General features: G+C 45.8%; 1 protein-coding gene across 1 annotated transcript in view; it reads right to left on the minus strand.

Annotated features, from left to right (window-relative positions):
• ptprb (protein tyrosine phosphatase receptor type b) overlaps positions 1–22,500 on the minus strand; it is a gene marked incomplete in the record, with an annotated part of 108,757 nt that overhangs the window by 49,945 nt on the left and 36,312 nt on the right. Inside the window, 2 exon segments of the mRNA XM_029748490.1 lie at positions 13,752–13,926; positions 15,338–15,441. Coding sequence (XP_029604350.1) covers positions 13,752–13,926; positions 15,338–15,441 — 279 coding nt within the window.

The following is a 22,500-nucleotide window of genomic DNA, read 5'->3' on the forward strand; positions in this document are numbered from 1 at the left end:
CTCTCTCTCTTTGCTGCTCTCCCAGGTGTTCTGAGCTATTTGAGGATATCAGTATTTAAATGTGTTCCTGAGGCTGTAGCTTCCGTAGGGGGGCAGCACAGCCACAGTTAGGCTGGTTAGCACCCGCTAACAGGGATGTCTTGCTTCCACAATGCTCCCCTATACACTTCACCCTGCTCCTGTCCACTTTAGATGACATCAGATGCCTTCCTACCTCCTGTCTACTTCCTACTAGTGTTCTAATCAGTCTCAGGGTCTGCGTCTGGAATAGACCAGAGCCCTATTCCCTATATAGTGCACTACTTTAGACCAGAGCCCTATTCCCTATATAGTGCACTACTTTAGACCAGAGCCCTATTCCCTATATAGTGCACTACTTTAGACCAGAGCCCTATTCCTTATATAGTGCACTACTGTTGACCAGAGCCCTATTCCCTATATAGTACACTACTGTTGACCAGAGCCCTATTCCCTGTATAGTGCACTACTTCTGACCAGAGCCCTATTCCCTATATAGTCCAGAGCCCTATGGGCCTTATAGTGAATAGGGGGGGGGGCTTTCGGGATTCACCTAAAGTCTTCTAGAGGGGCCTTTGGTGCAGTTGTATGAGCAATGACAGACTTCAGGAACTGTTCTAGCTACTATAGCTTCCTCTCTCATCTGATAATGGCATTGTCACTTTGGCAGCTGATATTGACCACTTGGTAGCCTGCACTTAGCCACTCCAGAGGGCAAATCTTTGGCATTATCCTGAGTCAAGCTGAAGACAGACAGCTGATGGTGGCCAAGTGATTTCCTCTACAAACTAGCAGCCAGAGAGAGAGAGAGAGAGAGAGAGAGAGAGAGAGAGAGAGAGAGAGAGAGAGAGAGAGAGAGAGAGAGAGAGAGAGAGAGAGAAATTGTCAGGAACATGTACAGGATGCTACCCTCTACAATATATCCTTCACTCCAAATCAAAACTCAAAACCTACAACCTGACTTTGGACGGAATTACGGAACCACCTGGAAGGTTTACTACCAAAGATTATTATTCCAACGCGGCACAGCAAATGCTCTGGAAAACAACAGAAACCTGAAAACACCATCCAACCTGGAACTGAGTGAGTCATGTTTAGTCAGAAGCTATATTTTATTTCCACAAGCCAAGAAGAACAATACATGACATTAGTTTATAAGGACTGAATGCTGAGTTAAGGCTGCCAAGCTTGATACAACTTCAATTAGCACTGATGTGTCAAGTGAGAGGTGTCAAAGCCCTTTAGCCCAACGATGGCAGGAGAGTGGAACAGTCTACTCCAACCAATTGGAGAGGCCTTAGAAGCTGCCTCCCGCTGTTCAGAGGTAATTAAATACACTACCCTGTGTATGTAAAGAATGACAAGGCAAGAAGTGCACTACTTAGTGCGGCAGGTCGGCTAGTGGTTAGAGCGTTGGACTTGTAACCAGCAGGTAGGCTAGTGGTTAGAGCGTTGGACTTGCAACCAGCAGGTAGCCTAGTGGTTAGAGCGTTGGACTAGTAACCAGCAGGTAGGCTAGTGGTTAGAGCGTTGGACTTGTAACCAGCAGGTAGGCCAGTGGTTAGAGCGTTGGACTTGTAACCAGCAGGTAGGCTAGTGGTTAGAGCGTTGGACTAGTAACCAGCAGGTAGCCTAGTGGTTAGAGCGTTGGACTTGTAACCAGAAGGTAGCCTAGTGGTTAGAGCGTTGGACTAGTAACCAGCAGGTAGCCTAGTGGTTAGAGCGTTGGACTTGTAACCAGCAGGTAGGCTAGTGGTTAGAGCGTTGGACTAGTAACCAGCAGGTAGCCTAGTGGTTAGAGCGTTGGACTTGTAACCAGCAGGTAGCCTAGTGGTTAGAGCGTTGGACTTGTAACCAGCAGGTAGGCTCGTGGTTAGAGAGTTGGACTAGTAACCAGCAGGTAGGCTAGTGGTTAGAGCGTTGGACTAGTAACCAGCAGGTAGGCTAGTGGTTAGAGCGTTGGACTAGTAACCAGCAGGTAGCCTAGTGGTTAGAGCGTTGGACTAGTAACCAGCAGGTAGACTAGTGGTTAGAGCGTTGGACTAGTAACCAGCAGGTAGGCTAGTGGTTAGAGCGTTGGACTTGTAACCAGCAGGTAGGCTAGTGGTTAGAGCGTTGGACTTGTAACCAGCAGGTAGGCTAGTGGTTAGAGCGTTGGACTTGTAACCAGCAGGTAGGCTAGTGGTTAGAGCGTTGGACTAGTAACCAGCAGGTAGCCTAGTGGTTAGAGCGTTGGACTAGTAACCAGCAGGTAGGCTAGTGGTTAGAGCGTTGGACTTGTAACCAGCAGGTAGGCTAGTGGTTAGAGCGTTGGACTTGTAACCAGCAGGTAGACTAGTGGTTAGAGCGTTGGACTTGTAACCAGCAGGTAGGCTAGTGGTTAGAGCGTTGGACTTGTAACCAGCAGGTAGGCTAGTGGTTAGAGCGTTGGACTTGTAACCAGCAGGTAGGCTAGTGGTTAGAGCGTTGGACTTGTAACCAGCAGGTAGGCTAGTGGTTAGAGCGTTGGACTTGTAACCAGCAGGTAGGCTAGTGGTTAGAGCGTTGGACTTGTAACCAGCAGGTAGGCTAGTGGTTAGAGCGTTGGACTAGTAACCAGCAGGTAGCCTAGTGGTTAGAGCGTTGGACTAGTAACCAGCAGGTAGGCTAGTGGTTAGAGCGTTGGACTTGTAACCAGCAGGTAGGCTAGTGGTTAGAGCGTTGGACTTGTAACCAGCAGGTAGACTAGTGGTTAGAGCGTTGGACTTGTAACCAGCAGGTAGACTAGTGGTTAGAGCGTTGGACTTGTAACCAGCAGGTAGGCTAGTGGTTAGAGCGTTGGACTTGTAACCAGCAGGTAGGCTAGTGGTTAGAGCGTTGGACTTGTAACCAGCAGGTAGGCTAGTGGTTAGAGCGTTGGACTTGTCACCAGCAGGTAGCCTAGTGGTTAGAGCGTTGGACTTGTAACCGCAAGGTTGCAAGATCGAATCCCCGACCTGACAAGGTAAAAATCTGTCGTTCTGAACAAGGCAGTTAATTAACCCACTGTTCATAGGCTGTCATTGAAATAAGAATTTGTTCTTAACTGACTTGCCTCGTTAAATAAAGGTAAAAAGAAAATATCACAAAATGAAGCTCCTTATGGAAAATCAAGAGACACTTTTTGCTGACTATTATAAAAATGGGAACATCAGCAACCTCATCATCCACACAAACCATCCCCTGGCACAGTGCTATATTAACCAGACCATCCCCTGGCACAGTGCTATATTAACCAGACCATCCCCTGGCACAGTGCTTTATTAACCAGACCATCCCCTGGCATGGCACAGTGCTATATTAACCAGACCATCCCCTGGCATGGCACAGTGCTATATTAACCAGACCATCCCCTGGCATGGCACAGTGCTATATTAACCAGACCATCCCCTGGCATGGCACAGTGCTATATTAACCAGACCATCCCCTGGTACAGTGCTATATTAACCAGACCATCCCCTGGCATGGCACAGTGCTATATTAACCAGACCATCCCCTGGCATGGCACAGTGCTATATTAACCAGACCATCCCCTGGCATGACACAGTGCTATATTAACCAGACCATCCCCTGGCATGACACAGTGCTATATTAACCAGACCATCCCCTGGCACAGTGCTATATTAACCAGACCATCCCCTGGCAGGGCACAGTGCTATATTAACCAGACCATCCCCTGGTACAGTGCTATATTAACACACTACCCCTCTGTTAAGAGAGCGGGTGTTAACGAGGGGTGGAAACTCAGGATACTAGTCAGGAACAGTAATGGTACAGGGCAACCCAAACAGTTTCAGCTGGACTTTCACCTAATCAAAGAATTAGCTCAGCAGGAGAAGCTCTCCCTTGAGAAAGATTCCCCACCCCGAGCAGGTCAGACCAGACCTCTTCATTATATAACCCCACAGACGAGCAACCCCAGACCTCTTCATTATATAACCCCCCAGACGAGCAACCCCCAGACCTCTTCATTATATAACCCCCCAGACGAGCAACCCCCAGACCTCTTCATTATATAACCCCCCAGACGAGCAACCCCCAGACCTCTTCATTATATAACCCCACAGACGAGCAACCCCAAGACCCCTTCATTATATAACCCCACAGACGAGCAACCCCAGACCTCTTCATTATATAACCCCCCAGACGAGCAACCCCCAGACCTCTTCATTATATAACCCCACAGACGAGCCACCCCAAGCGGAAACTCAACCTCCCAGCACAGAGTACTACTCCCTCATTGAAATGAAGGATAAATTCACCCAGCTGGAGGTAAGGCAGGTGGAGCTGGAACAGCAGGTGATTACACTCCAGTCAGCACAGACCCAGACAACAGTCCAACACAACAACACCCCCTTAACCAGACCCAGACAACAGTCCAGCACAACACCACCCCCTTAACCAGACCCAGACAACAGTCCAGCACAACACCACCCCCTTAACCAGACCCAGACAACAGTCCAGCACAACAACACCCCCTTAACCAGACCCAGACAACAGTCCAGCACAACAACACCCCCTTAACCAGACCCAGACAACAGTCCAGCACAACACCACCCCCTTAACCAGACCCAGACAACAGTCCAGCACAACAACACCCCCTTAACCACACCCAGACAACAGTCCAGCACAACAACACCCCCTTAACCAGACCCAGACAACAGTCCAGCACAACACCACCCCCTTAACCAGACCCAGACAACAGTCCAGCACAACAACACCCCCTTAACCAGACCCAGACAACAGTCCAGCACAACAACACCCCCTTAACCAGACCCAGACAACAGTCCAGCACAACAACACCCCCTTAACCAGACCCAGACAACAGTCCAGCACAACAACACTCTCTTAACTGGACCCAGACAACAGTCCAGCACAACAACACCCCCTCAACCAGACCCAGACAACAGTCCAGCACAACAACACCCCCTTAACCAGACCCAGACAACAGTCCAGCACAACAACACCCCCTTAACTGGACCCAGACAACAGTCCAGCACAACAACACCCCCTCAACCAGACCCAGACAACAGTCCAGCACAACAACACCCCCTCAACCAGACCCAGACAACAGTCCAGCACAACAACACCCCCTTAACCAGACCCAGACAACAGTCCAGCACAACAACACCCCCTTAACCAGACCCAGACAACAGTCCAGCACAACAACACCCCCTTAACCAGACCCAGACAACAGTCCAGCACAACAACACCCCCTTAACCAGACCCAGACAACAGTCCAGCACAACAACACCCCCTTAACCAGACCCAGACAACAGTCCAGCACAACAACACTCTCTTAACTGGACCCAGACAACAGTCCAGCACAACAACACCCCCTCAACCAGACCCAGACAACAGTCCAGCACAACAACACCCCCTTAACCAGACCCAGACAACAGTCCAGCACAACAACACCCCCTTAACCAGACCCAGACAACAGTCCAGCACAACAACACCCCCTTAACCAGACCCAGACAACAGTCCAGCACAACAACACTCTCTTAACTAGACCCAGACAACAGTCCAGCACAACAACACTCTCTTAACTAGACCCAGACAACAGTCCAGCACAACAACACTCTCTTAACTGGACCCAGACAACAGTCCAGCACAACAACACCCCCTTAACCAGACCCAGACAACAGTCCAGCACAACAACACCCCCTTAACCAGACCCGGAGAGCTGGAGGTGGAGAGAGACATATCTGCACTCTGGACTGTGGTGAGACAACTTCAACAATATAAAAATCAAGAACAGGAGAAGAACAGAGCATTAGAGGAGAGGATCAGACTGCTGGAGGAGAGGTTGAGGGGGATGGAGGAGAGGATCAGACTGCTGGAGGAGAGGGTGAGGGGGATGGAGGAGAGGATCAGACTGCTGGAGGAGAGGGTGAGGGGGATGGAGGAGAGGATCAGACTGCTGGAGGAGAGGGCGAGGGGGATGGAGGAGAGGATCAGACTGCTGGAGGAGAGGGCGAGGGGGATGGAGGAGAGGATCAGACTGCTGGAGGAGAGGTTGAGGGGGATGGCGTGTTACAGAGAACAGCCCACTAGAGAGGTGGCCACCCCTGCAGAGCAGCCAGCAGAACAGCCCACCTCAGCTCCCAACAAAAGTCTCAACACCACAGCAGAACTGTTCACACCAGACCCTGACCATAGCATCGACATCACAGCAGAACAGTCCACACCAGACCCTGACCATAGCATCGACATCACAGCAGAACTGTCCACACCAGACCCTGACCATAGCATCGACATCACAGCAGAACTGTCCACACCAGACCCTGACCATAGCATCGACATTACAGCAGAACTGTCCACACCAGACCATAGCATCGACATCACAGCAGAACTGTCCACACCAGACCCTGACCATAGCGTCGACATCACAGCAGAACTGTCCACACCAGACCCTGACCATAGCATCGACATCACAGCAGAACAGTCCACACCAGACCCTGACCATAGCATCGACATCACAGCGGGACAGACAAATGAAGAACCCGAAGCCCAGGGGATCTCACCCCCTCTGAGCACCCCCCCTGTCAGCCACCCTGATAGCCCTCCCCCCACCCACTGAGGACATACACAAGACAGATTGTACTCCTTATGGACTCAAATGGGAAATATATACAAGAAAAACAACTTTTTCCCAAACACAGTGTGTATAAACTCTGGTGTCCAAACACCCAGCACACCCTAGACCTTCTGTCTGAGGACCAACTAGGGTCACCCAGACACATAATAATACACAATAATACACACATAATACACACATAATACAGGCACAAACGACCTGAGAGCACAGCAGGAAAGGGTGGCCACAGCACTGAAGGGAGTGATTGAAAAAGCTTCTTCTACTTTCCCCAACGCACAAGTAGTTATCTTCCCTCTGCTACCATGAAAAGACTTCTACCCTGTCACCATACAGCGGGTAAACGCAAGTATTTCCTGTGACTGTGCCTCAAAACCAAATGTTTTCCTGGCCCACCACTCCACCCTGGACTTGAACAGCCTCTATGACCAGGTCCACCTATACAAGGCAGCAGTGTCCACCTTCGCCCGGACTCTAAAGGACATCGCTCTCAAACGTAGCCCCAACACTTCACACAGGAGCAACAAATCAATAGACACCCCGCCCAGACCAGCGAGACACTCTCCCAGACCTGCGCGACCCCCCCCCCCCACATAGAGGACCCACGCCGAGAGGACCAACATCCAGACCACAATACCACCAGCCACATACACACCCCCACCCCAACCAATCAACACCCCTCCAAGTCAAACATGCCCACACCCCATTTAGGCCCCCTCAGATCAGACCCATGTCCCTCCTGCCCACCCCATGCACCCCACCCCCGCAAAGAGGGCCTCAACATGGAAGTCACACATACGCCCAGGCAGTGAGCGGGCAAACAGGCCCAACCCCAACTCTTACACTAGCCCAAGCCAATGGCATGTACCAGATGCTCAGCAGGCTCTGCTCACACTTACTGGCCTGACGCCGAACCACACAACCAACAACATTGGACACTTTATGGAACACAAAGCCTTCACTATCTCATCCTGAAATATCCAAGGCCTGAGGTCATCTGCCTTTGGCCTAAAGAGCAGGAACCTGGACTTCCTCAAAGAAATCGGAAATACAGACATTGTCATCCTACAAGAAACCTGGTATAGAGGAGACAGACCAACTGGTTGCCCTCTAGGTTACAGAGAGCTGGTAATCCCATCCACCGAACTACCAGGTGTGAAACAGGGAAGAGACTCAGAGAGTATGCTAATTTGGTATAGAGCAGACCTAACTCACTCCGTTAAATTAATCAAAACAGGAACATTTTACATTTGTCTAGAAATTCAAAAGGAAATGATCTTAATAGAGAAAAATGTCCTCCTGTGTGCTACCTATATCCCCCCACTAGAATCCCCATACTTCAATGAAGACAGCTTCTCCATCCTGGAGGGGGAAATCAATCATTTCTAGGCCCAGGGACATGTACTAGTCTGTGACGACCTAAATGCCAGAACCGGACAAGATCCTGACACCTTCAGCACACAGGGGAACAAACACCTGCCTGGAGGTGACAGCATTTCCTCCCCCATATGCCCCCCTAGGCACAACCATGACAACATAACCAACAAAAACGGGTCACATCTCCTGCAGGTCTGTCACACGCTGGGTATGTACATAGTCAATGGTAGGCTTCGAGGGGACTCCTATGGTAGGTACACCTATAGCGCATCTCTTGGAAGTAGTACTGTAGACTACTTTATCACTGACCTCAACCCAGAGTCTCTCAGAGCGTTCACAGTCAGCCCACTGACACCCTATCAGATCACAGCAAAATCCCACTCTACTTGAACATAGCTATGCTCAATCATGAGGCATCAAAGCCAAAGGAACTGAGTAACATTAAGAAATGCTATAGATGGAAGGAATGTAGTTTGGAAACCAACCAAAAAACAATGAGGCAACAACAAATTCAATCCCTTTTAGACAACTTCCTGGACAAAACGTTCCACTGTAATAGTGAAGGTGTAAACTTGTCAGTAGAACATCTAAACAGTATATTTGACCTCAGCTTCCATATCAAATCTAAACATCTCAAACAGAAAACTGAAGAAAATTAACTACAATGACAAATGGTTTGATGAAGAATGCAAGAACCTAAGAAAGAAATTGAGAAACCTTTCCAACCAAAAACATAGAAACCCAGAAAACCTGAGCCTACGCCTTCACTATGGTGAATCACTAAAACAATACAGAAATACACTACGGAAAAAGAAGGAACAGCACGTCAGAAATCAGCTCAATGTAACTGAAGAATCCATAGACTCTAAACACTTCTGGGAAAATTGGAAAACACAAATAGTTATCTATCCAAAATGGAGATAAACCACTTCTTCTTTTTGGCTCTATAACAAAGAACAAACAGCAAAAACATATACATGATCAAATACAAATCTTAGAATCAACTATTAAAGACTACCAGAACCCACTGGATTCTCCAATTACCTTGAATGAACTACAGGACGAAATAAAAACCCACAAACCCCAAAAGGCCTGTGGTGTTGATGGGATCCTCAATGAAATGATCACATATACAGACAACAAATTCCAATTGGATCTGGATAAAAATACTTGAATCAGTTATAGAACCCATTGCCCTTTATGGTTGTGAGGTCTGGGATCCGCTCACCAATCAAGAATTCACAAAATGGGACAAATGCCAAATTGAGACTCTGCATGCAGAATTCTGCAAAACTATCCTCTGTGTACAACGTAGAACACCAAATAATGCATGCAGAGCAGAAAAAACAGAGCAAACTAGAATGCTATTTGTCCCTAAACAGAGAGTACACAGTGGCAGAATACCTGACCACTGTGACTGACCCAAACTTAAGGAAAGCTTTGACTATGTACAGACTCAGTGAGTATAGCCTTGCTATTGAGAAAGGCCGCCGTAGGCAGACCTGGCTCTCAAGAGAAGACAGGCTATGTGCACACTGCCCACAAAATGAGGTGGAAACTGAGCTGCACTTCCTAACCTCCTGCCAAATGTATGACCATATTAGAGACACATATTTACCTCAGATTACACAGATCCACAAAGAATTTGAAAACAAACCCGATTTTGATAAACTCCCATATCTACTGGGTGAAATACCACAGTGTTCCATCACAGCAGCAAGATTTGTGACCTGTTGCCACAAGAAAAGGTCAACCAGTGAAGAACTAACACCATTGTAAATACAACCCATATTTATGCTTACTTATTGTCCCTTTTGTACTCTAACTATTTGCACATCGTTACAACACTGTATACAGTATATAGACATAATATGACATTTGTAATGTCTTTATTATTTTGGAACTTCGGTGAGTGTAATGTTTACTGTTCATTTTTATTTTTTATCTACCTCACTTGCTTTGGCAATATAAACATATGTTTCCCATGCCAATAAAACCTTTAAAACCCTTGAATTAAATTAAATGAGAGAGAGAGAGAGAGAAAGAGAGAGAGAGAGAGAGAGAGAGAGAGAGAGAGAGAGAGAGAGAGAGAGAGAGAGAGAGAGAGAGAGAGAGAGAGAGAGAGAGAGAGAGAGAGAGGTAGAGAGAGAGAGAGAGAGAGAGAGAGAGAAAATCTGAGATCTGAATGTCATCCAACACTCTGCCCTCTCCTTCACCTAGAATCCACCAGCCCTTATTCTTGAGGTGTCACTGTAATATAATTCTCCTTTTTTTAACTTGACCTTTTTCTCTGAATAAAATGTTTTCACAGAGTTCACATGGGCCCAAATGATCTAATAATATTAGAACATTAGCGAACAAATGCACCAGAAAGGCTTTGATTTAATTTTGTCTGGATCTCTCTGGCTTCTCTCTCTCTGGCTTCTCTTTCTCTGGCTTCTCTTTCTCTGGCTTCTCTCTCTCTGGCTTCTCTCTCTCTCTGGCTTCTCTCTCTCTCTGGCTTCTCTCTCTTTCTCTCTGGCTTCTCTCTGGCTTCTCTCTGGCTTCCCTCTCTGGCTTCTCTCTCTGGCTTCTCTCTCTGGCTTCTCTCTCTCTCTGGCTTCTAACTCTCTCTGGCTTCTAACTCTCTCTCCCCCTCTCTTTCTCTCTAGCCCTTTCTTTTTCAATGAATCATTTTGACAGAACTGGAATACAGCGCTATAAGAGAGTACTGTGGGACTTTTTCACCAACAGTACGCTCTGTCAGTTTCTGTAGATACAGAAAGTCGCCTAATTGAAACATCAGCAACATTTCAACATCATTTCACCTGTGTTCATTTTCCTCAGTCCTCGTATTACATTAGCATAGAGGTCAACTAAAATAGCACCTTTAAATCTGAGAGATGATCAAGTACGATTACCCCAGGACTTTAAACGTGAAGGATGATAAACCATTTAAAAATTCTGACGAATCTCAAAACAAAGCTTTCATAAAATCCTAAAATACTTGAAGTAGCTAGTCACCCTATTTGAAATAGTTACAACTTATAAGTTAGAGACATCTGTGGAGTCTAAACTCATTAAAGTTGAACTTAACAAGAGCAAACACTCACTAACCTTTACTCAAAACTATACTGAGACAAATGCCAACACTTTGCCAAATCCAAATGCCAAATGTTTTAACCAAAGGCCAAGGCATCACAATACTCAGAGCAGGTTGAGAATCTATTTATCTGGGTCCTGGACTAGTGAACATAAGGAAGGACCTGTTCTATAGGCCATCTGACTATTAACACATTTAGGATATCAGTCTGTGTGTGTGTGTGTGTGTGTGTGTGTGTGTGTGTGTGTGTGTGTGTGTGTGTGACTCAACATCCTGCTAAGAGGAGACCAACGCCGCAGCAAAGCAGTGCATTTTGAGAGACGTGTCATTTGTCAGGTAGAGAGAGTAGGATATGGAATGGAAGGGACCTCCTCGGATGGGTTTATTCATCAAGTCTATTAGAAACACTACTACTGTTAGAAACACTACTACTGTTAGAAACACTACTACTGTTAGAAACACTACTACTGTTAGTGGTCTGGTAGAAACACTACTACTGTTAGAAACACTACTACTGTTAGTGGTCCAGTAGAAACACTACTACTGTTAGAAACACTACTACTGTTAGAAACACTACTACTAGAAACACTACTAGTGTTAGAAACACTACTACTGCTAGTGGTCCAGTAGAAACACTACTACTGTTAGAAACACTACTACTGTTAGTAGTCTGGTAGAAACACTACTACTGTTAGAAACACTACTACTGTTAGAAACACTACTACTGTTAGTGGTCTGGTAGAAACACTACTACTAGAAACACTACTACTGTTAGAAACACTACTACTGCTAGTGGTCCAGTAGAAACACTTCTACTGTTAGAAACACTACTACTGTTAGACACACTACTACTGTTAGTGGTCTGGTAGAAACACTACTACTGTTAGAAACACTACTACTGTTAGAAACACTACTACTAGAAACACTACTAGTGTTAGAAACACTACTACTGCTAGTGGTCCAGTAGAAACACTACTACTGTTAGAAACACTACTACTGTTAGTAGTCTGGTAGAAACACTACTACTGTTAGAAACACTACTACTGTTAGAAACACTACTACTGTTAGTGGTCTGGTAGAAACACTACTACTAGAAACACTACTACTGTTAGAAACACTACTACTGCTAGTGGTCCAGTAGAAACACTTCTACTGTTAGAAACACTACTACTGTTAGACACACTACTACTGTTAGTGGTCTGGTAGAAACACTACTACTGTTAGAAACACTACCACTGTTAGAAACACTACTACTGTTAGAAACACTACTACTGTTAGTGGTCTGGTAGAAACACTACTACTGTTAGTGGTCTGGAAGAAACACTACTACTGTTAGAAACACTACTACTGTTAGAAACACTACTACTGCTAGTGGTCCAGTAGAAACACTTCTACTGTTAGAAACACTACTACTGTTAGAAACACTACTACTGTTAGTGGTCTGGTAGAAACACTACCACTGTTAGAAACACTACTACTGTTAGAAACACTACTACTAGAAACACTACTACTGTTAGAAACACTACTACTGTTAGTGGTCTGGTAGAAACACTACTACTGTTAGAAACACTACTACTGTTAGTGGTCCAGTAGAAACACTACTACTGTTAGTGGTCTGATAGAAACACTACTACTGTTAGAAACACTACTACTGTTAGAAACACTACTACTGTTAGTGGTCTGGTAGAAACACTACTACTGTTAGAAACACTACTACTGTTAGAAACACTACTACTGTTAGTGGTCTGGTAGAAACACTACTACTGTTAGTGGTCCAGTAGAAACACTACTACTGTTAGTGGTCTGATAGAAACACTACTACTGTTAGAAACACTACTACTGTTAGAAACACTACTACTGTTAGAAACACTACTACTGTTAGTGGTCTGGTAGAAACACTACTACTGTTAGAAACACTACTACTGTTAGAAACACTACTACTGTTAGTGGTCTGGTAGAAACACTACTACTGTTAGTGGTCCAGTAGAAACACTACTACTGTTAGAAACACTACTACTGTTTGTGGTCTGGTAGAAACACTACTACTGTTTGTGGTCTGGTAGAAACACTACTACTGTTAGAAACACTACTACTGTTAGTGGTCTGGTAGAAACACTACTACTGTTTGTGGTCTGGTAGAAACACTAGTGGTACTCATACAAGCTTAGACTGTCAGACAGTCCAAGTAGCTGGAACAAGTCATTTAACAGGTAATTTAACAGGTCATTTAACAGGTCCTTTAACGGGTCATTTAACGGGTCATTTAACGGGTCCTTTAACGGGTCATTTAGCGGGTCATTTAGCGGGTCATTTAACGGGTCATTTAGCAGGTCATTTAGCAGGTCATTTAGCAGGTCATTTAGCAGGTCATTTAACAGGTCATTTAACAGGTCATTTAGCAGGTCCTTTAACAGGTCATTAAACAGGTCATTAAACAGGTCACGTATCAGCAGGGAGAGCATGTTGGGACAGCGAAATCCCACCAACCATTGTGTCACTCGGATGTTGTTTGGTGTCATCTGGTGTTGTGGTTCTGTGTGGTGAATTGGTTTGTTGTCATGGTGATTGTGGGTCTGGATCTTACAGCAGATAAACTCTACTCTTGGAAGGGGTCTATGATACAACTCCGGTTGTCAGCCGGTATAAGTAGTTACTCACGGTCGATCATGGTGGCCACGTTCTCCTCCACGGCGGGGCTGCTGAGTCCAGCGGAGGCCACTCTGACAGCCACGTTGTATCTCTTGTAAGGCTGTAGGTTCTCCAGGCTGAGTGAGGTTCTATCCCGGGCCAGACGCAGGGCGTACACCAGCTCCCAGCTGTCCTGCTGACGCACCTGGAGGGTAATGGACATTACTGCAATCCACTCCTTGTTTTCAACATACTGAGAACTGATTACTGTAGTCCACTCCATGTGTTCAACATACTGACAACTGATTACTGAAGTCCACTCCATGTTTTCAACATACTGACAACTGAAGTCCACTCCATGTTTTCAACATACTGACAACTGTAGTCCACTCCATGTTTTCAACATGCTGAGAACTGATTACTGTAGTCCACTCCATGTTTTCAACATGCTGAGAACTGATTACTGCAGTCCGCTCCTTGTTTTCAACATACTGAGAACTGATTAGTGCAGTCAATTCCATGTTTTACTCCAGCACTAGTTGAGTAATGTACTCTAAACAGACAAAAGTATGTGGACACCTGCTGGTCAAACATCTCATTCCAAAATCATGGGCATTAACTTAATATGGAGTTGGTCCCCCTTTGCCGATTCCATTCAGCCACAAGAGCTTTAGTGAGGTCAGGCACTGATGTTTGGCGATTAGGCCTGGCTCACAGTCGGCTTTCCAATTCCTCCTAAAGGTGTTCGATGGGGTTGAGGTCAGGGCTCTGTGCAGGTCAGTTAAGTTCTTCCACAACGATCTCAAGAAAGCATTTCTGTATGGACCTCACTGTGCACGGGGCATTGTCATGCTGAAACAGGAAAGGGCCTTCCCCAAACTGTTGCCGCAAAGTTGAAAGCACTGAATCGTCAAGAATAGGGGGCCTAGCCAGAACCATGAAAAAGAGTCCCAGACCATTATCCCTCCTCCACCAACCTTTACAGTTGGCACTATGCATTGGGGCAGGTAGCGTTCTCCTGGCATCCGCCAAACCCAGATTCGTCTGTCGGACTGCCAGATGGTGAACCGTGATTCATCACTCCAGAGAACACGCTTCCACTGCTCAAGAGTCCAATGGCGGCGAGCTTTACACCTCTCCAGACGACGCTTGGCAATGCGCATGGCGATCTTAGGCTTGTGTCCCAAGCCCAAGCCTTATACACCTGTCAGAAACGGGTGTTGCTGAAATAGCCAAATCCACTAATTTAAAGGGGTGCCCACATAGTGTAGGTATGGGTTAACCGGAAGGTTGCTGGATCGAATCCCTGAGCTGACAAGGAAAAACATCTGTCTTTCTGCCCTGAACAAGGCATTTAACCCAACGATCCCTGGACGCGCATGTCGATTAAAGCAGCCCCCCGCACCTCTCTGATTTAGAGGGGTTGGCTTAAATGAGGAAGACACATTTCAGTTGAATGGATTCAGTTGTACAACTGACAAGGTATCCTATATCCCTGCAATGCCTTCAGTAAAGTTGGAGAAATGGTATCAGACACCCTGACCTCAACTTTCTAATAATAAGAAGATAAGATAAGACATAAAGAGAGTGTGTGTTTGTGAGGGATGTTACATTACCTCCACGGTATAGGAGTCCCAGTGGGAGTCAGGGAAGGACCAGGAACAGGAGATGGATGAGGAACTCTGGGGGAAACAATGCATGTTCCGCAGTCTGGATGGGTCTGGGAGGAAGAGAGGGAACATTTAGGATTCATTCTTTGATTGATCGATCGATTGATTTGTTGATTGATTGATATTTACTAAACCTTTATTTATTCAGGTTAATTTGATTGTGATTGCAAGAAGTCCCTAGTCCAAGAAAGCATGGCATAACGTTTTAGTGAAGGGAGTTTTATAACCATTGAGCTCAGGGCCTCATAACCTTGAGATGAGAACAATACCTTCTGGAGTTTAAGTTAGGAGCACTGTGACAACCAACCTCTGTCTACTCTACCTTCCTACCTCCTGTCTCCTCTACCTTCCTACCTCCTGTCTCCTCTACCTTCCTGCCCCCTGTCTCCCCTACCTTCCTACCTCCTGTCTCCCCTACCTTCCTACCTCCTGTCTCCTCTACCCTCCTACCTCCTGTCTCCTCTACCTTCCTGCCCCCTGTCTCCTCTACCTTCCTACCTCCTGTCTCCCCTACCTTCCTACCTCCTGTCTCCTCTACCTTCCTACCTTCTGTCTCCTCTACCTTCCTACCTCCTGTCTCCTCTACCTTCCTACCTCCTGTCTCCTCTACCTTCCTACCTCCTGTCTCCTCTACCTTCCTGCCCCCTGTCTCCTCTACCTTCCTACCTCCTGTCTCCTCTACCTTCCTGCCCCCTGTCTCCTCTACCTTCCTACCTCCTGTCTCCTCTACCTTCCTGCCCCTGTCTCCTCTACCTTCCTACCTCCTGTCTCCTCTACCTTCCTACCTCCTGTCTCCTCTACCTTCCTACCTCCTGTCTCCTCTACCTTCCTACCTTCTGTCTCCTCTACCTTCCTACCTCCTGTCTCCTCTACCTTCCTACCTACTGTCTCCCCTACCTTCCTACCTTCTGTCTCCTCTACCTTCCTACCTCCTGTCTCCTCTACCTTCCTACCTCCTGTCTCCTCTACCTTCATAGCCCCTGTCTCCTCTACCTTCCTGCCCCCTGTCTCCTCTACCTTCCTACCTCCCGTCTCCTCTACCTTCCTACCTCCTACCTCCCCTACCTTCTGTCTCCTCTACCTTCCTACCTCCTGTCTCCTCTACCTTCCTACCTCCTGTCTCCTCTACCTTCCTACCTTCTGTCTCCTCTACCTTCCTACCTCCTGTCTCCTCTTCCTTCCTACCTCCTGTCTCCTCTACCTTCCTACCTCCTGTCTCCTCTACCTTCCTACCTCCTACCTCCCCTACCTTCTGTCTCCTCTACCTTCATAGCCCCTGTCTCCTCTACCTTCCTACCTCCTGTCTCCTCTACCTTCCTACCTCCTGTCTCCTCTACCTTCCTACCTCCTGTCTCCTCTACCTTCCTACTTCCTGTCTCCTCTACCTTCCTACCTCCTGTCTCCCCTACCTTCCTACCTCCTGTCTCCCCTACCTTCCTACCTCCTGTCTCCCCTATCTTCCTACCTCCTGTCTCCTCTACCTTCCTACCTCCTGTCTCCTCTACCTTCCTACCTCCTGTCTCCTCTACCTTCCTACCTCCTGTCTCCCCTACCTTCTTACCTCCTGTCTCCTCTACCTTCCTACCTCCTGTCTCCCCTACCTTCCTACCTCCTGTCTCCTCTACCTTCCTACCTCCTGTCTCCTCTACCTTCCTACCTCCTGTCTCCTCTACCTTCCTACCTCCTGTCTCCCCTACCTTCTTACCTCCTGTCTCCTCTACCTTCCTAACTATGCACTAGCAGTCTGGGTGGAAGATAACACAGTTAAAACAAGAGGACTCTAACATCCCATAACTATTTGCATAAAATGACAAAGAATTCTAAACTAAGGGACCAGCAATGTTAGTTAGCAAAGGCACTGGGCCCATGGATCTAAAAGCTTCCTGACGGAATAATGATTTGTCCTAATAAGGGCATCTTCAGCCTAGCTAGCAGTGAGGGAGAGGACACATGAAAATGCTCTTTTTACTGTTTACTGGAGGCTTCAATCAGACTTCAGTCATTGGCTATGAGTGAGGATACAATAGAAGCCATGCAGAGCATTATGGGTTTTGCTGACTCACCACCAGCCATAAGAGGTTATACAGTACGTCACAACAGACTGAGGACAAAGTAGTCAGGGAACAGCTGAATAGAAAAGCTCTCTTCATAATAGCGTGAAAGCAAATAAGCACAGAGGCCAAGAATAATATTTTGAGAGGTATGTTTTGTTCCTGGGACCTTGGACTGTCTGCCTTTTCAAAGGAAAACAACGGTCTGCATTAGTCCACACTATACACACACACACGACTCAATAACAGGGTTCAATGTAAGTGTGTGGTCTGTGTGACACACGGTTCCAAAGAGGTATACACACTGACCTTAGTTTCTGGATCTGCCTTAGAGGGACCTCAACTAGTCTGAAGAGGTATACACACTGACCTTAGTTTCTGGATCTACCTTAGAGGGACCTCATCTAGTCTGAAGAGGTATACACACTGACCTTAGTTTCTGGATCTACCTTAGAGGGACCTAAACTGGTCTGAAGAGGTATACACACTGACCTTAGTTTCTGGATCTACCTTAGAGGGACCTCATCTAGTCTGAAGAGGTATACACACTGACCTTAGTTTCTGGATCTACCTTAGAGGGACCTCAACTAGTCTGAAGAGGTATACACACTGACCTTAGTTTCTGGATCTACCTTAGAGGGACCTCAACTAGCCTGAAGAGGTATACACACTGACCTTAGTTTCTGGATCTACCTTAGAGGGACCTCAACTAGTCTGAAGAGGTATACACACTGACCTTAGTTTCTGGATCTACCTTAGAGGGACCTCAACTAGTCTGAAGAGGTATACACACTGACCTTAGTTTCTGGATCTACCTTAGAGGGACCTCAACTAGTCTGAAGAGGTATACACACTGACCTTAGTTTCTGGATCTACCTTAGAGGGACCTCATCTAGTCTGAAGCTTGATATTGATAACAGCACTATAAAGGCATTATAGATATTCACTAAACATATTTGTTGTAAATCCACTTACTCTCTGTGGACTCTTATCTAAATCCGTTTTGAGTTCCCTGGTTTAAGACTCAGCACCATGCCATGTAATCTTGGACCAGGTCAAACTGTGTGGTAGAAGTTAGTAGATTGGGCTGTAGAGTGCAAGGGGGCTTGTTTGGTCTAGTCGTTGACCTTTTGGCTGTGGGATGATCAATCTTTCATCTGCCGTTATGTTATGAGGTTATTCTGGGGAATGCAAGCAGTAGTCAGGTGGAAAGGTATAACTACGTCTGGGTTTAAACTGTTCGCTACACACACACACCCTCACCATTACGCTTGGCACAATTACCGTATAACCGTATTACTGTCATAAACATTTTTTTATGAACAGTTGATTGAATGACCACAATGCAGCAGCAGCAGCACACATATAAATAGAATGAATAGAACAGGCTTAGAACCTCTAACCCTGGTAATATGACTGGTAAATAGAACAGGCTGGGAACCTCTAATCCTGGTAATATGACTGGTAAATAGAATGAATAGAACAGGCTGGGAACCTCTAACCCTGGTAATATGACTGGTAAATAGAACAGGCTGGGAACCTGTAACCCTGGTAATATGACTGGTAAATAGAATGAATAGAACAGGCTGGGAACCTGTAACCCTGGTAATATGACTGGTAAATAGAATGAATAGAACAGGCTGGGAACCTGTAACCCTGGTAATATGACTGGTAAATAGAACAGGCTGGGAACCTGTAACCCTGGTAATATGACTGGTAAATAGAACAGGCTGGGAACCTGTAACCCTGGTAATATGACTGGTAAATAGAACAGGCTGGGAACCTCTAACCCTGGTAATATGACTGGTAAATAGAATGAATAGAACAGGCTGGGAACCTGTAACCCTGGTAATATGACTGGTAAATAGAACAGGCTGGGAACCTCTAACCCTGGTAATATGACTGGTAAATAGAATGAATAGAACAGGCTGGGAACCTGTAACCCTGGTAATATGACTGGTAAATAGAATGAATAGAACAGGCTGGGGACCTGTAACCCTGGTAATATGACTGGTAAATAGAACAGGCTGGGAACCTCTAACCCTGGTAATATGACTGGTAAATAGAACAGGCTGGGAACCTGTAACCCTGGTAATATGACTGGTAAATAGAATGAATAGAACAGGCTGGGAACCTGTAACCCTGGTAATATGACTGGTAAATAGAATGAATAGAACAGGCTGGGAACCTGTAACCCTGGTAATATGACTGGTAAATAGAATGAATAGAACAGGCTGGGAACCTGTAACCCTGGTAATATGACTGGTAAATAGAATGAATAGAACAGGCTGGGAACCTGTAACCCTGGTAATATGACTGGTACATAGAATGAATAGAACAGGCTGGGAACCTCTAACCCTGGTAATATGACTGGTAAATAGAATGAATAGAACAGGCTGGGAACCTGTAACCCTGGTAATATGACTGGTAAATAGAATGAATAGAACAGGCTGGGAACCTCTAACCCTGGTAATATGACTGGTAAATAGAACAGGCTGGGAACCTGTAACCCTGGTAATATGACTGGTAAATAGAATGAATAGAACAGGCTGGGAACCTGTAACCCTGGTAATATGACTGGTAAATAGAACAGGCTGGGAACCTCTAACCCTGGTAATATGACTGGTAAATAGAACAGGCTGGGAACCTCTAACCCTGGTAATATGACTGGTAAATAGAACAGGCTGGGAACCTGTAACCCTGGTAATATGACTGGTAAATAGAATGAATAGAACAGGCTGGGAACCTGTAACCCTGGTAATATGACTGGTAAATAGAACAGGCTGGGAACCTGTAACCCTGGTAATATGACTGGTAAATAGAATGAATAGAACAGGCTGGGAACCTGTAACCCTGGTAATATGACTGGTAAATAGAATGAATAGAACAGGCTGGGAACCTGTAACCCTGGTAATATGACTGGTAAATAGAACAGACTGGGAACCTGTAACCCTGGTAATATGACTGGTAAATAGAATGAATAGAACAGGCTGGGAACCTCTAACCCTGGAAATATGACTGGTAAATAGAATGAATAGAACAGGCTGGGAACCTGTAACCCTGGTAATATGACTGGTAAATAGAATGAATAGAACAGGCTGGGAACCTGTAACCCTGGTAATATGACTGGTAAATAGAACAGGCTGGGAACCTGTAACCCTGGTAATATGACTGGTAAATAGAATGAATAGAACAGGCTGGGAACCTCTAACCCTGGTAATATGACTGGTAAATAGAATGAATAGAACAGGCTGGGAACCTGTAACCCTGGTAATATGACTGGTAAATAGAACAGGCTGGGAACCTGTAACCCTGGTAATATGACTGGTAAATAGAACAGGCTGGGAACCTCTAACCCTGGTAATATGACTGGTAAATAGAATGAATAGAACAGGCTGGGAACCTCTAACCCTGGTAATATGACTGGTAAATAGAACAGGCTGGGAACCTCTAACCCTGGTAATATGACTGGTAAATAGAACAGGCTGGGAACCTGTAACCCTGGTAATATGACTGGTAAATAGAACAGGCTGGGAACCTCTAACCCTGGTAATATGACTGGTAAATAGAACAGGCTGGGAACCTCTAACCCTGGTAATATGACTGGTAAATAGAACAGGCTGGGAACCTCTAACCCTGGTAATATGACTGGTAAATAGAACAGGCTGGGATCCTCTAACCCTGGTAATATGACTGGTAAATAGAACAGGCTGGGATCCTCTAACCCTGGTAATATGACTGGTAAATAGAACAGGCTGGGAACCTGTAACCCTGGTAATATGACTGGTAAATAGAACAGGCTGGGAACCTGTAACCCTGGTAATATGACTGGTAAATAGAACAGGCTGGGAACCTCTAACCCTGGTAATATGACTGGTAAATAGAATGAATAGAACAGGCTGGGAACCTGTAACCCTGGTAATATGACTGGTAAATAGAACAGGCTGGGAACCTGTAACCCTGGTAATATGACTGGTAAATAGAATGAATAGAACAGGCTGGGAACCTGTAACCCTGGTAATATGACTGGTAAATAGAATGAATAGAACAGGCTGGGAACCTGGAGCCCTGGTAATATGACTGGTAAATAGAACAGGCTGGGAACCTGTAACCCTGGTAATATGACTGGTAAATAGAATGAATAGAACAGGCTGGGAACCTGTAACCCTGGTAATATGACTGGTAAATAGAATGAATAGAACAGGCTGGGAACCTGTAACCCTGGTAATATGACTGGTAAATAGAACAGGCTGGGAACCTCTAACCCTGGTAATATGACTGGTAAATAGAATGAATAGAACAGGCTGGGAACCTGGAACCCTGGTAATATGACTGGTAAATAGAACAGGCTGGGAACCTCTAACCCTGGTAATATGACTCGTAAATAGAATGAATAGAACAGGCTTGGAACCTCTAACCCTGGTAATATGACTGGTAAATAGAATGAATAGAACAGGCTGGGAACCTGTAACCCTGGTAATATGACTGGTAAATAGAACAGGCTGGGAACCTGTAACCCTGGTAATATGACTGGTAAATAGAATGAATAGAACAGGCTGGGAACCTCTAACCCTGGTAATATGACTGGTAAATAGAATGAATAGAACAGGCTGGGAACCTGTAACCCTGGTAATATGACTGGTAAATAGAATGAATAGAACAGGCTGGGAACCTGTAACCCTGGTAATATGACTGGTAAATAGAATGAATAGAACAGGCTGGGAACCTGTAACCCTGGTAATATGACTGGTAAATAGAATGAATAGAACAGGCTGGGAACCTGTAACCCTGGTAATATGACTGGTAAATAGAACAGACTGGGAACCTCTAACCCTGGTAATATGACTGGTAAATAGAATGAATAGAACAGACTGGGAACCTCTAACCCTGGTAATATGACTGGTAAATAGAATGAATAGAACAGGCTGGGAACCTGTAACCCTGGTAATATGACTGGTAAATAGAACAGGCTGGGAACCTGTAACCCTGGTAATATGACTGGTAAATAGAATGAATAGAACAGGCTGGGAACCTGTAACCCTGGTAATATGACTGGTA

Source organism: Salmo trutta, unplaced genomic scaffold (genome assembly GCF_901001165.1).
Source record: "Salmo trutta unplaced genomic scaffold, fSalTru1.1, whole genome shotgun sequence".
In the NCBI taxonomy this organism is placed as follows: domain Eukaryota; kingdom Metazoa; phylum Chordata; class Actinopteri; order Salmoniformes; family Salmonidae; genus Salmo; species Salmo trutta.